Here is a 14,240-nt window from a genome sequence, read left to right as displayed (position 1 = left end):
GTCTTTGTGCTTCAGACTTCCAAAGCCTTTCCCCATTTAGCAAATAGTCTACACCTCTATTCCTAGCAAAGTGCATAACCTCACTCTTTTCCACATTGTATTGCATCAGTCACTACTTTGCCCTCTGTCCTAGCTTTTGGCAGCCCCCTGCTTCCTGACACTATCTGTCTCTCCACTGTCTTTGTTATCTGCAAACTTAGCAACAGTGCCCTCGGTTCTTTCGTCCAGATCGTTAATATATAATGTTCCTAACACACAACCCCACAAAACTCCACTAATCACCAGGTGTCATCCTGAAAAAGACATCTTTATCCCCATTGTCTGCTTTTTGCCAGTCAGCTAATCTTTGGTCCATGCCAGTACCTTGCCCCTAACAGCATGGGTTCTTATATGTAGCAGCCTTCTGTACAGTACCTTGTGAAAGATCTTCTGGCAATCCAGATAGATACTTTGTCTAACTTGCTTGTTACCTCCTCCAAAGAATCCTAACAGATTGGGAGATTTGTCATGCACATTGATGAAGCTGTGCTGACCCAACCATATTTTGCCTTTCACTTCCAATTACTCCACGCACTCTCACTTAACGGACTCTAAAATCTTACCAGCGACCAGGATTGGACTAACTGGCCCATAGTTTCATGTTCCCTGCTTCCCCCCTTGAAACTGGGGTGCTACATTAGCCATTTTCTAGGCCTCTGGGAACCTCCCTGACTCCAATGATTCCTGAAAAATCATCTAAGTACCTATGAAATCTCCTTGGCTATCTCCTTCAAAAACCTGTGGTGTAGTCCGCCTTCAGACCTTGCAGTTTCCCCAGCACCTAGCCTTTAGCGATGGCCACTTCCTCTTCTCCCTCCCTCCCTCCCTCCCTCCCTCCCTCCCTCCCTCCCTCCCTCCCTCCCTCCCTCCCTCCCTCCCTCCCTCCCTCCCTCCCTCCCTCCCTCCCTCCCTCCCTCCCTCCCTCCCTCCCTCCCTCCCTCCCTCTCTCTCTCTCTCTCTCTCTCTCTCTCTCTCTCTCCCCCCCCCCCCCCCCCCCCCAAGCTAATTATCATGAAGTTCTGGTAGGCTGCTCGTGTCTTCCACTGAAAAATTATGCAAAGTACCTATTCATTTCCTATGCCATTTCTTTGTTCCCCATTGCTACTTATCCAGCCTCACTTTTTTGTAGTCCAGTATCCACTCTTGTCTGTCCCTGAGATATCTAACAAAATCTTGCTATCTTACCTCCTATTTCATCTTTTCCCCCTTGTGACCTTTTGCTGGTTTTAAAGGCTTGCCACTAATGTTCACAATATTGTATGCTTTTTCTTTTGCATTTATGTTGTACCTGACTTCTCCTGTCAGCCATGGTTGCCTCATCTTCCCTTAACCATGTCTCCTCTTCTATAAGACTCATTAAACATGTTTCAAACTTTCCATCCCCTCACACTTACCTGTTTGTGTCAGACTTTGACATCTGCTTAAAAGCAACATACTATGGATGCTGGAACTGGTAGGATCTGTGGAGAGAGAAACAGTTAATGTTCCAAGTCCAATGTGACCCTTCTTTGTGGAGAACTGTATGGGACTTGAAATGTTACCTTGGTTTTTCTCTCCACATGCTGCCAGACGTGGTGAGTTTCTCTCGCATTTTTTTGAGGTTTACTTCATGTTTATCAAAGCCAGAATTACTTCTGCTGCACATCTGAAATAAAGAATGAAAGAAATGTCATGGATCAGGCAGCACTAAGGGAACAGAAGGGAAAAAAAAGTACATGTTGCCTGACCTGAATATTATCAGCATTTGCTGTTCATGCCTTTTAGCAATGTCAACTGTTTGTGTGTATGCGCGCATGTGTGATGCATGTTAGTTGGTGCAACTAAAATATGGATATATTGCTTACAATGGATTTTTAAAAATGAAAAGAAAGACACTCCTATTCTTTATCAGAAACTAAAACTATGGCAATGAAGGTAGTAAGTACCTGACTTTCTTAAAAAAATAGAATATTTGTGTTTAAATTGAATCTTTTGCATTTACACTTGTTAAAATATAAAATTTATTTTCTCTTTTCAGGGATATTCTCACTGTGTGGATGTGTATATAAAACAGTGCCAGGAGGTAATCTGTTTTAAGTCCTCTTTGTGTGTGTGTGTGTGTGTGTGTGTTTGTTTGTTTCTGGTTTGGTTTTATTTGCATAAAAATGTGTTTGTGAAATTCTGACTGTATTTTCTGTAATACCATAATCTTTTGATTTTGTAGTGTAGTTAAAATCTTGTCTGTGCAGGGTTCATATTTCAGGAATGATTTATTTGAAGACACAGCTGTATTGTGCCAACGAGTAAATAAAGAAGTTTGTGAAGTCTTCAGCAGCCCGGAGAATGTGATGGCCAAACTTATACAGAACGTTTTTGAAATTAAACTTCAGGTAAGAAGTTTACTATTGCAGATAAAATTTCATGTATTTTTAAAGAGGTAAAATCCAAGCTGTGTGACTTTCTACTCGGAGTGCAACAGATGCGTGGAATGGTTAAAACGTTGAAGGAGAATGCTTACTTTGGCTGTATGCACAGCCAACTCCCCTAGTTTCATTCACACACCTTTTCCTCAGTCATCTGAAGTTTTCTTGCTCCAAGTATTTATTCATTCTCTTTTGAAGATTTCAATTAATTTTACCTCCATTTTCCCCCTCAGGCAGTTCTTTCTGGATCCTAACAACTTAACTTGTTAAGAGTTTCAGCAGGCAATGTTTGCATCTTTTGCTTCTTTAACTTTTTGATCCTTCTGGCAGTGAAAACTGCTTTTCTCTATCTACTCTATCCAGAACACTGTCAGTTTTGAGCATCTCTATCATATTTTCTCATAGTCTTCTCTTCTCTTCTTCATAGGGAACTACCTTCAGTCTATCTTCAAACTGTACATCCTGTCTAAAATGTGGTGCCCAGAACTGGACACAGCTTACTTGTTGAGGTTGAACCAATATTTTAAGCAGGCCATAACAGCATAACCACCTTTTGTTATTGCAAGCTTTTTTTCTTCTGTTAATAAAGCCCAAACTTCTGCAAATTTTTTTCACTGCTTCCTCACGTGCCCCCATATCTTCAAAGATTTTGCAAATTAACCCAACACCCCTTCACTGTTTTTAGCATTGAACCCTTTCTATTAGACTGCTCCTTTTTTTTACCTATCAAAGCTAATTACTCTATACTTCATTACATTAAATCCCATCTGGCATTTTGGCTGCCAATTCCATTCTTGAAATTTGTCTGCCACCCCAACAGCTCATCTTGATTTTAATGATGTACAAATGTGTTCTCTCTACATTTAAACTTCAGTTTATTAACATCCATCAAGAAGAGCAGATATCCTAAAATATGAACCCTTGAGGATTCCTGTTTATCCCTTACTGCAGTCTGAATAACAGAAGTTCATTGATGCTCTTTCTAGTTGCTTAGCCAGCTTCATTACCACATTGTTAATGTACAACTTATTTTAGGGGCTTTAACTTTACTGATGAATCTGTTTTGTGATGGTTTATCAAATACTTTTGAAAGTCCATGCACACTCTGTCAGTTTCATTACCTTATCAGCCATGCCTTTTTATTTTTTTGACATGAATGCGCCTGCTTTTGCCTTAAGTGCTGTTATACCAGAATTTCATTTAAGATACTAACCTATTGACTGTAGTAAGCCATTGCATTAACCCATTAACAGCATTAAAACATTAATTAACTTACCTTTGTAAGATGATCTTTTGACTGTGCCAGTACTATACCAAGAACAAATAATTCTACTTTGGTAACACCTCTAAATTCTTCCCTTGCCCTAGCTCATTGCTACAAAAAACCCCATCTGTAGCTTTGTTGTTTCTAGCCTTGAGTTATTCCAGTGTTGTTTTAGCTGACCTCCATCCTTCCACTCTCTGTAAATATTGAGGTCATGCTATTCTCTTCTGCCCATTCTAATTCACATCAAGTCCCATTCACTCATCAAACTCACCTAACTTATACAGGCTCCCTTTCTAGCACTATTTGTTTTAATTCTCATTGCTGATCTCTAATCCTTTCATGGCTTCACCCTTCCATATCTGTTTTTCCATCCCTACTACTGTGAAGAGTTTCTGTTCCCAGTCTGGTCTTGCAGATCCTTGGTTTTTAACACTGCATTACTGGAGGCAGCCATTCCTTCACTTATCTAGGCCCCAAGCTTTTGAATGCACTGTTTAATTCTTCTTGCATCTCATGTGTAACCTTACTTTTGACTCCTTTTAAAATGCTGTTTGAATCTGCCTCTATGACAAAACTCTAGGTCACCAAACCTAATATCCTTATGGGCCATGATGTCAAATTTTGTTTAATTCTGAAGAGGCTTGGTATGTTTTACTGTGCAAAAACAACAATTTAAATGCAAGTTGGTTATTGTTTTGCTTGGTTTGGATAGAACATTCATTTAATTTTTGATAGGAACTTTGTTAGAACTTTAGTCCCACTTTTGTCATTCCAAAAGACTTCAACTTCTTTGTCATGTTAAATTTTATACCATAGCAATAGCTGTACAAATTTTTAGTGTAGCAGCACACCTCAATGTTTTAATGGAGTGATTTTCAGCAAAAAAAATTGACAATGAAAAAGGACAAATGAATTACAGTTTATCTGTGAATAGGTTTTAAGTGGTGTTGTAACAGCAGACAGAGTTAGAACATTGGCTACAGAACTTTGGTTGACCTCCATTTTACAGAGAGGCTGGACAGCAGTGTGTTGGAATAGTCAATACTTAAGGTAACAGAGGCTTGGATGATTATTTCAGCTGAAATAGGAGTGAAATGTCGGTCAGTAATTATATTGAAGCCAATGTTGATCTTGCTGATAGAGAAGACATGGGATCAGAAGCAGAGTGCAGGGTTGATAAAATAGCACGGTTGTGCATTATCAGAGACCATGGAATGATGATTGTGTGGTGGTCCAAAGACAGGTGTGTATTTCATGACACTGTTTTATATTTGTTGTGCTTAACGCATGTAACTTTACTGTTTTTTCACATATCTGAAAAAAATGAATGTGCTACAGTTTAAAAGTAGCAAACATGAAAAACTTTATATGTTTAGTCTTGGAATCTTGACCTTTCAAGGTAATTGTGTTGTGACTAATGGCCAGCCCTTGCTTCTTCCTGATTCATCAGCATTGTCATTTGTTTAACTTATTTTAATTTTCTTTTTCAAATATAAATTCACTATGAACATTTTGCTAGTGTTTGTGATTGCATTTTGATTTTTCTACTGCAGAGGCGATTACATGCTGGATACTTTGACCAGCAATGTAACCACACTGTTGTAGTCAGATTTTTGTCACTAACTTGTAGCAGATTATATAGTCAAATTTAGTGCTGGAAACTATTGTCCTTTCTGTTTCTTTTTAGAGTTTTATCCGAGATCGATTAGAAGCATGTAAAAAATCTGATGCGGAAGAATATTTAAAGAACCTGTACGATCTGTATACAAGGTAAGGCATTGCTGGTATCTTTTTAATTGTAAGACACTCATACTTATGTTTTAGGCCCTGTAATCAGCATTCATTGTTTTAAAACAAAGTTTAAGTGTCAGTCATTGCTTTCAAGAAATTAAGGTATGTATTCCAATACATAACATCGGGAGCAGTGAGGGTTAGGGAGGAAGTGAGTTATTAGTCACTGTGTATCAATCTGCATTTGTTTTGAGAGTGTAACAACTTTCAAAATATTTGAGATAATGGGAACTACAGATGCTGGAGAATCTGAGATAACAAAGTGTGGAGCTGGATGAACACAGTAGGCCACGGAGCATCTTAGGAGCACAAAAGCTGATGTTTTGGGCTTAGACCCTTCATCGGAAAAGGGGGATGGGGAGAGGGGGAGACGGATCGAAGATGGATAGGAGAAGATAGGTGGAGAGGAGACAGACAAGTTTAAGTGGTGGGGATGGAGCCTGTAGGTGGGGAGGTAGGGAGGGGGATAGGTCAGTCTAGGGAGGAGATCTGATTTTGATTTGAAATACAATTTTCCAGTGGCAAGAATGATGTCCTGTATCTGTTGAGATGAACAAAATTTCCCTTTTGAATGCAGTGGTACTGTTTTTTTTCCCCTTGTAATTTGTGAGCACTTGCTTCAGCTGTATTCAGCATGTTGCTCACTTCTTCTAAACACACATTTGATCTGTATAATGAATATTTTCCAATGAGCGATATTTGTCATACAATTTTGATTATTTTGAACGTGATTTTATCGGATTTAAGTCCATAATTTGCCAGTGGCAGTTATCCTGTTACAAACTTATTCAGACCAACCCATATTTTTCAATATGCAAGAAAGTAAATAACACATTTTCTGTCTGTATTGTAGGATATTGCCTTAATCAATTTCCCCCTCTCCCTTCTTTTAGAAAATAGTTTTTAACCACATTCCTGCATACAAAGATGTGATTCAGATATTTTGTTTCTGAAAGGACCTAAGATATTAAATGTTCGCAGTGAAAAACCCTAGAACTTAAAAAAAAGTCTTCTGCCATGGATGATATCAATCAATGTATCAAGTTGTACTGTAACTAGGAGTCAGAAGATCTGGCAGTATAAAAAGAGCATGACACGATAGAGTGGATTAGGAGGATTATTGGAAAGGTGAAAGGAAGTATGCTGATGATTTGCCTTTCAGCAGCATAAGTACCTCCACTTAAGTGTTGTTAAAATAAGACTCTGCCATTGAAAAATTTTAAAACAGTATAGCCAGGGAAGTGAGAGGATGGCATGGTGGCTGCCAGATGTGGACAGTTGTAAACACGAACTATACTGCATGTTGTGCTTGGCACTTCAATTCCCTTGTAGAACTTTCTGGCTATTTCATTAGTTCTTTCCTGGCATGGGTAACTTAGCATTTGTAATTCTTATACTTCATTTCATCTCTGAAATTCAGTCCCTCTTAGGTAACAAGTAACTAGGTCTCCAGTCCAGTTCCTCAAATATAGCCAAAACCAATTTAAAATTGCAATACCGAAACAAAGAAACTGACCTGATTGAAGTAAACATTAGCGACTTTTGGGTTTGAAATATGCATCAGCATTAAGAAATGATACTGTCCTGTTCACAGCATCACTTACAAATTTATACACACCTTGAAATTTATTATAACCCAATGCTGCTGATGTACTTTCTGGTCTCAGATTTTGCAGGTACAGAAGCAAAAAATTAACAAAAAAACAAGCCTTGTATGCAATATAACTTGGCATTAGTGTATGACTTGATGTATCAAAAGATAAATTGAATATATTCCAGAGTTTTGAGAGTTGGGAGGAAATTGGGTAAGCTCTAATAATTTGTTACCAATGACAATTGAACAATATTACGTTATTGAGCAAGACATTTAATTTTTGATTTCAAAAGTGACAAAAATGTCACAGGCACCTATGAAATACAGTCTCGCTGAGTCTTTTCTAACATAATGGAATTGATTACCAGGAATAAATTTGAGGCTTAACTGGATAATCCTCTCAACATAAACCGATGTGAATTATTGCAGTTACTTGGACTATTTAATGAGCAAATAACCTCTCAAGTGAATTGTAAAAAGTGCTGCAGCATGGTGGACTGAAATGTCCAAAAACCATGTTTTACGTATTAAAAGAGATTTCTTATATTCTGCAAAAACATGGGAAATCTTGAGAATAGATGTGTGGAATGATGGATGGAAAATATTGCATATACATTCAGAGACAGATGTCAGTTTGGATGGGTGGCTGGGAAGAAATGGGAACTTCATAGTGCTATTTCCAGTATGTATAATTTGTGTTGACCTCAAACTAGCAATACATTTTAAAAATTGAGGTTGTATCGAACTAGGAGGGCAAAGCATACAGAGAAAGCAACTATTATATGCAAGTGGGCAGAATAAACTTAGTACGGATGAGTGTACGTTATTGTAAATTGCAAAGGAAAATGGGCTTATGCTCTGCATATACTGAATGTTACTAAAATAGTCAATCATGGAGTGGACTGAGACTGAATCATGGCAAACTTAACACTTGATATATCTCTACAATGCAGAGCACCAATAAATAAAACTATTGGAATGCATCTGAAATAATAATTTCAACTCCAGGTGTAGCAACTTCCAAATCAAGTTGCATTATTCCTAGATGTCACCACTTTTAGTATTGCAGTCAGTTCTGGTTATTTGAGATGTAGGAGATTTTTGTGCATTGGAGACCATACAGAGGCCCGAGAGTCTGATTAGTGTTTGAAATTGAGGTAAGAATGGAGATATTTACGCTTTTCAATTTTGCCTGAGAAATATAAAAGAAATCTACTGTATATGCTTCTGCATGTTACTTTAGAAATATAGGCACTGCTGGCTTAAGCCAGCACTTATTGTTTGCCCCCATTTGCCCTTGAAAAGTCACCTCCTTGAATCACTGCAGTCCATGTGGAAAGGTAAATCCGCTGTTCTGTTAGGGAAGGAGCTTCAGGATTTTAGCCCAGTGACTTTAAAGGAATAGCAATCTAGTTCTAAGTTGGAATAGCACATGGCTTGCAGGAGAACTTTCATTGTTTTTCACATCTATTGCTACCTTTTAGGAGGCAGAGATCCTAATAATTGGTCTTAATAAAAAAATTTCATTTATATAATACCCTTTATGACTTTATAGTTAATGAAGTAATTTTGAAGTATATTCATTGTTGTAATGTAGGGGACACAGCCAATGAGTACACAACAAACTCTGCAAATAGCAGTGTGATAATTGCTGGATATTATGTTCTGATATTGATAAGGATTAAATACGTCTTGGATACCACAGAGAACACCCCTAATTATCTTCAACATAGTGTTATGGGGGTCTTTGATATATGCTGGAGAGGGTTACCAGTGATAATGGGAACTGCAGATGCTGGAGAATTCCAAGATAATAAAATGTGAGGCTGGATGAACACAGGCCAAGCAGCATCTCAGGAGCACAAAAGCTGACGTTTCGGGCCTAGACCCTTCTTCAGAGAGGGGGATGGGGTGAGGGAACTGGAATAAATAGGGAGAGAGGGGGAGGCGGACTGAAGATGGAGAGTAAAGAAGATAGGTGGAGAGAGTGTAGGTGGGGAGGTAGGGAGGGGATAGGTCAGTCCAGGGAAGACGGACAGGTCAAGGAGGTGGGATGAGGTTAGTGGGTAGCTGGGGGTGCGGCTTGGGGTGGGAGGAAGGGATGGGTGAGAGGAAGAACCGGTTAGGGAGGCAGAGACAGGTTGGACTGGTTTTGGGATGCAGTGGGTGGGGGAGGGGGGGGGGTGGGAAGAGCTGGGCTTGGTTGCTATTTCTTCTGAAAAAATGCTACTTAGCATTTAGCTGTGTACTACTAGCAGGGGCCTGGGAGCTGGTAATAAATCTATTTTTCTTGTTGCCTCTGCTTTACAGGACCACAAGTTTAGCTAGCAAGTTAGCAGAATTTGACCTTGGCACAGATAAACAGACATTTCTGGCCAAGATGATCAAAGGCATTTTCATTTCATACCTGGAAAATTATATCGAAATTGAGACTGGGTACCTGAAAAATAGGAGTAGCATGGTGTTACAACGCTATTACGATTCCAAAAATCATCAAAAACGGTCTTATGGATCCGGAGGGTAAGTGCAGTAATATGAAGTTATGATAAAATAATCATTGATATTTACTGACTCTAATTGTTTTCTTATGTTCAAAAGCACTTGTTTTTTTTCCCACCTTTTAGTTTGGATGTTGTTTGTGTGCACAGACACCAGTTGTGTTCTTTGTGACTATTAACACTGATAGCATTGAGAATTTAGCTCTAAATTTAAATCGCTGACTGAAATTGACACAAACACAAAATTCTTCAGCCCAGGGAATCTAAAATAACACCTAGGTGTTATTTAACAGAAATATTTAACAGGTAACCCTTGGTCAGGACTAAGAGCACTTGGCGATCAATTTTAAATGACAAAAGGGGCAATAATGAAAGCTGAAGATATACAGTAATGGGACAATTAAAGAAACAATAGTTGCAACTCAAGGTGTAAAATAAGGGAAAATCACCCCATTGGCTACAAAATTTAATGAACAGAGGCTACAATTAAATGTTGCATTTCAAAGATGAAGGAAAACAGGAAATACTTACTAAATTCTTGACATGACAAATTATTACTCTTTGCAATGTTTTGTTAAAAGTGGTCAGTTCAACGTTAGCTACTGGTAAATTTTAAGAGACCATTCTTGTGGATCATTTTAAATGGGACAGTTTGCAAAAAAATCTTGACTAACCCATCCTTTCTTTTTCTCTCCAAATAATAACTTTGATTAAACTCAACATTTCTATCCTATGTGACTTGACAAACATAAACTTTCCTTCCTCATTTATAGAAACACAGAAGCAGAAGGAGGTCATTCAGCCCTTCAAGCCTACTCTGCCATTCTTCACAATCATGGCTGATTGTCTGCTTCCACCTCATAACCTTTGATCCCATTTACCCTGAGGGCTATTTCTAGCCAACTCTTGAATACTTTCAGTAGTAATGAATTCTCCAGGCTCTCTCCTTTGTTTTTTAGTGAAGAAGTAACTCCTCAACTCCATCCTAAATAGCCTATCCCAAATCATTGGACATCTGAAAGGACTGCGGATGCTGTAAATCAGGAACAAAAAACAGAAGTAGCTGGAGATAATGGGAACTGCAGATGCTGGAGAATTCCAAGATAATAAAATGTGAGGCTGGATGAACACAGCAGGCCAAGCAGCATCCCAGGAGCACAAAAGCTGATGTTTCGGGCCTAGACCCGAAACGTTCAGCAGGTTTGGCATCAACTGTGAAGAAAAAAAAAAGTCAGTTAACGTTTCACGTCTGGTGACCCTTAGAACAGTTTCTGAAGAAGAGTCATTGGACCTAAAATGTTAACTGATTTTTTTTTTCTTCACAAGTGCTGCCAGACCTGCAGAGCTTTTCCAGCTACTTCTGTTTTTGTTCGGCAGACTGTGACCGCTTGTTCCGGACACACCTGCCAGTGGGAACATTCACCCTGCATGTACCTTGTCTAGTCCTGTTAGAATTTTAAAAGTCTCTGAGATTTCCCCCAACACCCCACCTCCTTTGTTTGTCTAAAATCCAGTGAAAATAATCTTAACCTGGTCAGTCTGTCTTATGTCAGTCCTGCCACCCCTGGAATCAGCCTGATAAAACCTATGCTGCACTCCCTCGACAAGATCATCCTTCCTCAGAAAAGGAGATCAAAATTATCTCTCACTAATCTAGGTGTGGCCTCACCAAGGTCCTAAGTAACAACACCAACACATCCTTGCTCCTGCCAATTTTAAAAGGACCTGTTAATGACTACTGTTTGTTTCCTTTCTGCCAACCAGTTTTCTGTCCATCTCAATACACTTCCCCTAATCCTTTATGATCTGTCTGCAGCCTTTGACATTGACCACTTGCAACACAAGGTTTTACAGACGTCTAATTGAATTGTGACTATTACTTGCAATGACTTCTTTTGCTCCTGCCCGGTCCCCAGAAGAATGTTCTGGGGCCACTCCTTTTTCTCGTATATATGCTAAACCTGTGACAGAATTCACAAGAACGTTGATAATTCTGACAGGTGTACTGATGACATCCAGCCCCACCTCACCATTACCTCTAATGCCACCTCTACTGTCACATTTTCAGATATCCTGACAACATCTAGCGGAGTAAAACTTTACTTCAATTTAGTGTTAATAAGACTGAAAGCAGTCTGAACACTAAATTCTATTCCAACTGTATCTGTCTTCCTGACTACTGCCTGAGATTAAACAACCTCAGCATCACAATTAACCCCAATGTGAGCCCCCGATATCATGTTACGACAGTCTCTAAGATTGATTTCCATTTCTGTAGCACTATCCGATTTTACTCCTGCCACAGCTTATTTGCTGCTGAAGCCCTAATTCATGCCTTTATGTCTAGACTGAACTCTCAATCTACAATCCATATTTTAGATTGCATCAAATCCCATTCACTTAACAGCCCCATGCTTACTGACCACCTTGTTTTCAAAACCTTCCCTGGCTTCAGGCCCTTCACATCTCTCTTACCTCCTCCCAACTCCACAATTTGGAAAATATGCACTTCGCTAATTTTGGCTTGTTTTGTATCTCCGTTAATTGATTCACTGTTGGTGCCTGCACTTTCGACTGCCTAAGCGCACACACTCCTTTGTCCGTTTCTCTATCTCTTGTTCTGCCTTTTAAAAGTCATGTTAAATCCTGTCTCTTCAATCAAATTTTTTGTCATCATGTATGACTCAGTGTTACTTTTCTATAGTGCTCTTGTGAAATGCCATAGGCCATTTAATTGCTTTAAAGGAGCTATATAAATATAAGATGTATTGTTGTATGTTACCTTCCTGGCTGCTGTGCATGGGTGCATCATAGAGAAATCATTGGCTACGACTAATCGTTCCTGATAACATTCGTAACCAGTCATTAATTACAGAAACAAAGATCACTTCGTTCAAAATACTTGTACTTATTTTCACTTCTGGAAGAATTTTGATGTTTGGGATTTCAAAACTGTAAATTTCTTTAATTGATTTAGTATAAAGATTACAATGTGCAATAGATATTCTTACTAACCTTATCAACATAATTGAATTCAAAGTAATCTAGTTTATTGAAGCAGACTGTAATAGTACATGATCTCATCAAGGTCACCTCATTGACAAATCAAGTACAAAATCAGTTTATGAAGCCTGTCGCAAAACCTGAAAGATGTGTGAAACTCCACTTCAGATGTTGCTTAAACTGGGTCATATTCATTGAGTGAAAGTGATTGGTAGTGGGTTAACCCAAAAGAATATTGTTTGTTGCGTTTCCCTACACTCTTCCTACGTTCTTCAAATGATCCATTACGTAAATTGTTTATTATCACATCAACGATTAATTTCCTCATTCTTATCAAATAATAATTTCCTTTATGGGAGGCAATGGCATAGTGGTATTATTGCTGGACTGTTAAGCCAGACACCCCAGGAAATGTTCTGCCGACCTGGGTTCAAATCCCACCATGGTAATGGTGGAATTTTATTTCGATAAAAATCAGGAACTAAGATTTTAATAATGGCCACAAACCCTGGTCTGGCCCACATTTGACTCCAGACACAAGAATGTGGTTGATTCTTAACTGCCCTCTGGGCAAGTAGGGATGGGCAATAAATGCTGGCCTATTCCAGCAATGTCCTCATCTCATGAATGAAATTGAAAAAAAATGATTGGCTTTATATATTATGTTAATAGAGTGCATCTATAAAGATCTACATTTCCCTGCCTTTGCTGTTTGTTAATATGCTTATTACTCAATTAATTTATACCATAATCAAACAATTTATCAGATTCCTACAATAAAGGTTTTCTTATCGTTGATGGACAGCCATTTACAGTGCCAATTTAATGATTACTTCGGTGACTGAGTTTGCTTCAGGCCTGACATCCAATTTGGATTTCACAGAAGAGTCTAGAAACCGGCTTAGCTTGAAGAGCATTTATGAATTTATCTAATTAAATACCATGACCTGAATACACAGCAGGTGCACTCCATCATTATGCCCCCTTTTGTAATATTTGGTATGTCTGTATGATTACATAATTAAATTTAAGGTACAGTGCTTTGAAGAAGCATTTGGAAATGCAGTACAGTGAAGTGTGAAGAAAGTAATTTGTAATTTACTGTAGCTGATTTTTTAAAAAGTTGTCTAGTTGCCCAAGTGTGTATATTAACTGCATACGTGGAAGTTTGTTTCCCTGTATTAACCTCTGCAATTTGTTGAATGGAAGAATAACTTCCTTTAGATGAAAATTAAATCTATCTGAATCAGCAGAAGCAAAGTACTTCCTTTCCTTTTTGTGATTGCCTTATAATTGCAGCACTTCAAAACCATGCTGAAAAATAAGCCTGCATTTGGAGCTACTGATGCGCTTTGGCAATATGATCCCAATTACGCTTTGATTCATCCACATTTTTACCAACCTGTCACCTCGGCATCAAAATGCTTTATTTGGTTTTGGACAGACTTCAGAATTGTCTGTACATTATCATTTTGTAAATATTATGGTGGTGCCTCTTTAAATTAGTAATGTCAAAACCACATCAGTGCACAAACTATTTAGAAAACTGTCTAATCTGCTTTCTGAATTTTCAGCACCTTGCTGTGTTATGGGATAATGTTATTTTAGATTTACCTTCAAATCTGTTGGATGTTATATTCTACTGG

At 38.4% G+C, this 14,240-nt stretch overlaps 1 protein-coding gene across 2 annotated transcripts in view; it reads left to right on the top strand.

Annotated features, from left to right (window-relative positions):
- The window catches only part of exoc5 (exocyst complex component 5), a 72,533-nt gene that overhangs the window by 39,157 nt on the left and 19,136 nt on the right, over positions 1-14,240 (top strand). For both annotated transcript variants that reach the window (XM_048538254.2, XM_048538255.2), the window contains exons 8-11: positions 2,057-2,101; positions 2,268-2,408; positions 5,396-5,478; positions 9,404-9,613. In XM_048538254.2, the coding sequence (XP_048394211.2) occupies positions 2,057-2,101; positions 2,268-2,408; positions 5,396-5,478; positions 9,404-9,613 (479 nt within the window). The remainder of the gene's footprint in view (positions 1-2,056; positions 2,102-2,267; positions 2,409-5,395; positions 5,479-9,403; positions 9,614-14,240) is intronic.

Source organism: Stegostoma tigrinum, chromosome 10 (assembly GCF_030684315.1).
Source record: "Stegostoma tigrinum isolate sSteTig4 chromosome 10, sSteTig4.hap1, whole genome shotgun sequence".
NCBI classification, from domain to species: Eukaryota; Metazoa; Chordata; class Chondrichthyes; order Orectolobiformes; family Stegostomatidae; genus Stegostoma; species Stegostoma tigrinum.
The sequence above is the reverse complement of the archived record's forward strand: the minus strand, read 5'-3'. Positions and strand labels throughout refer to the sequence as shown.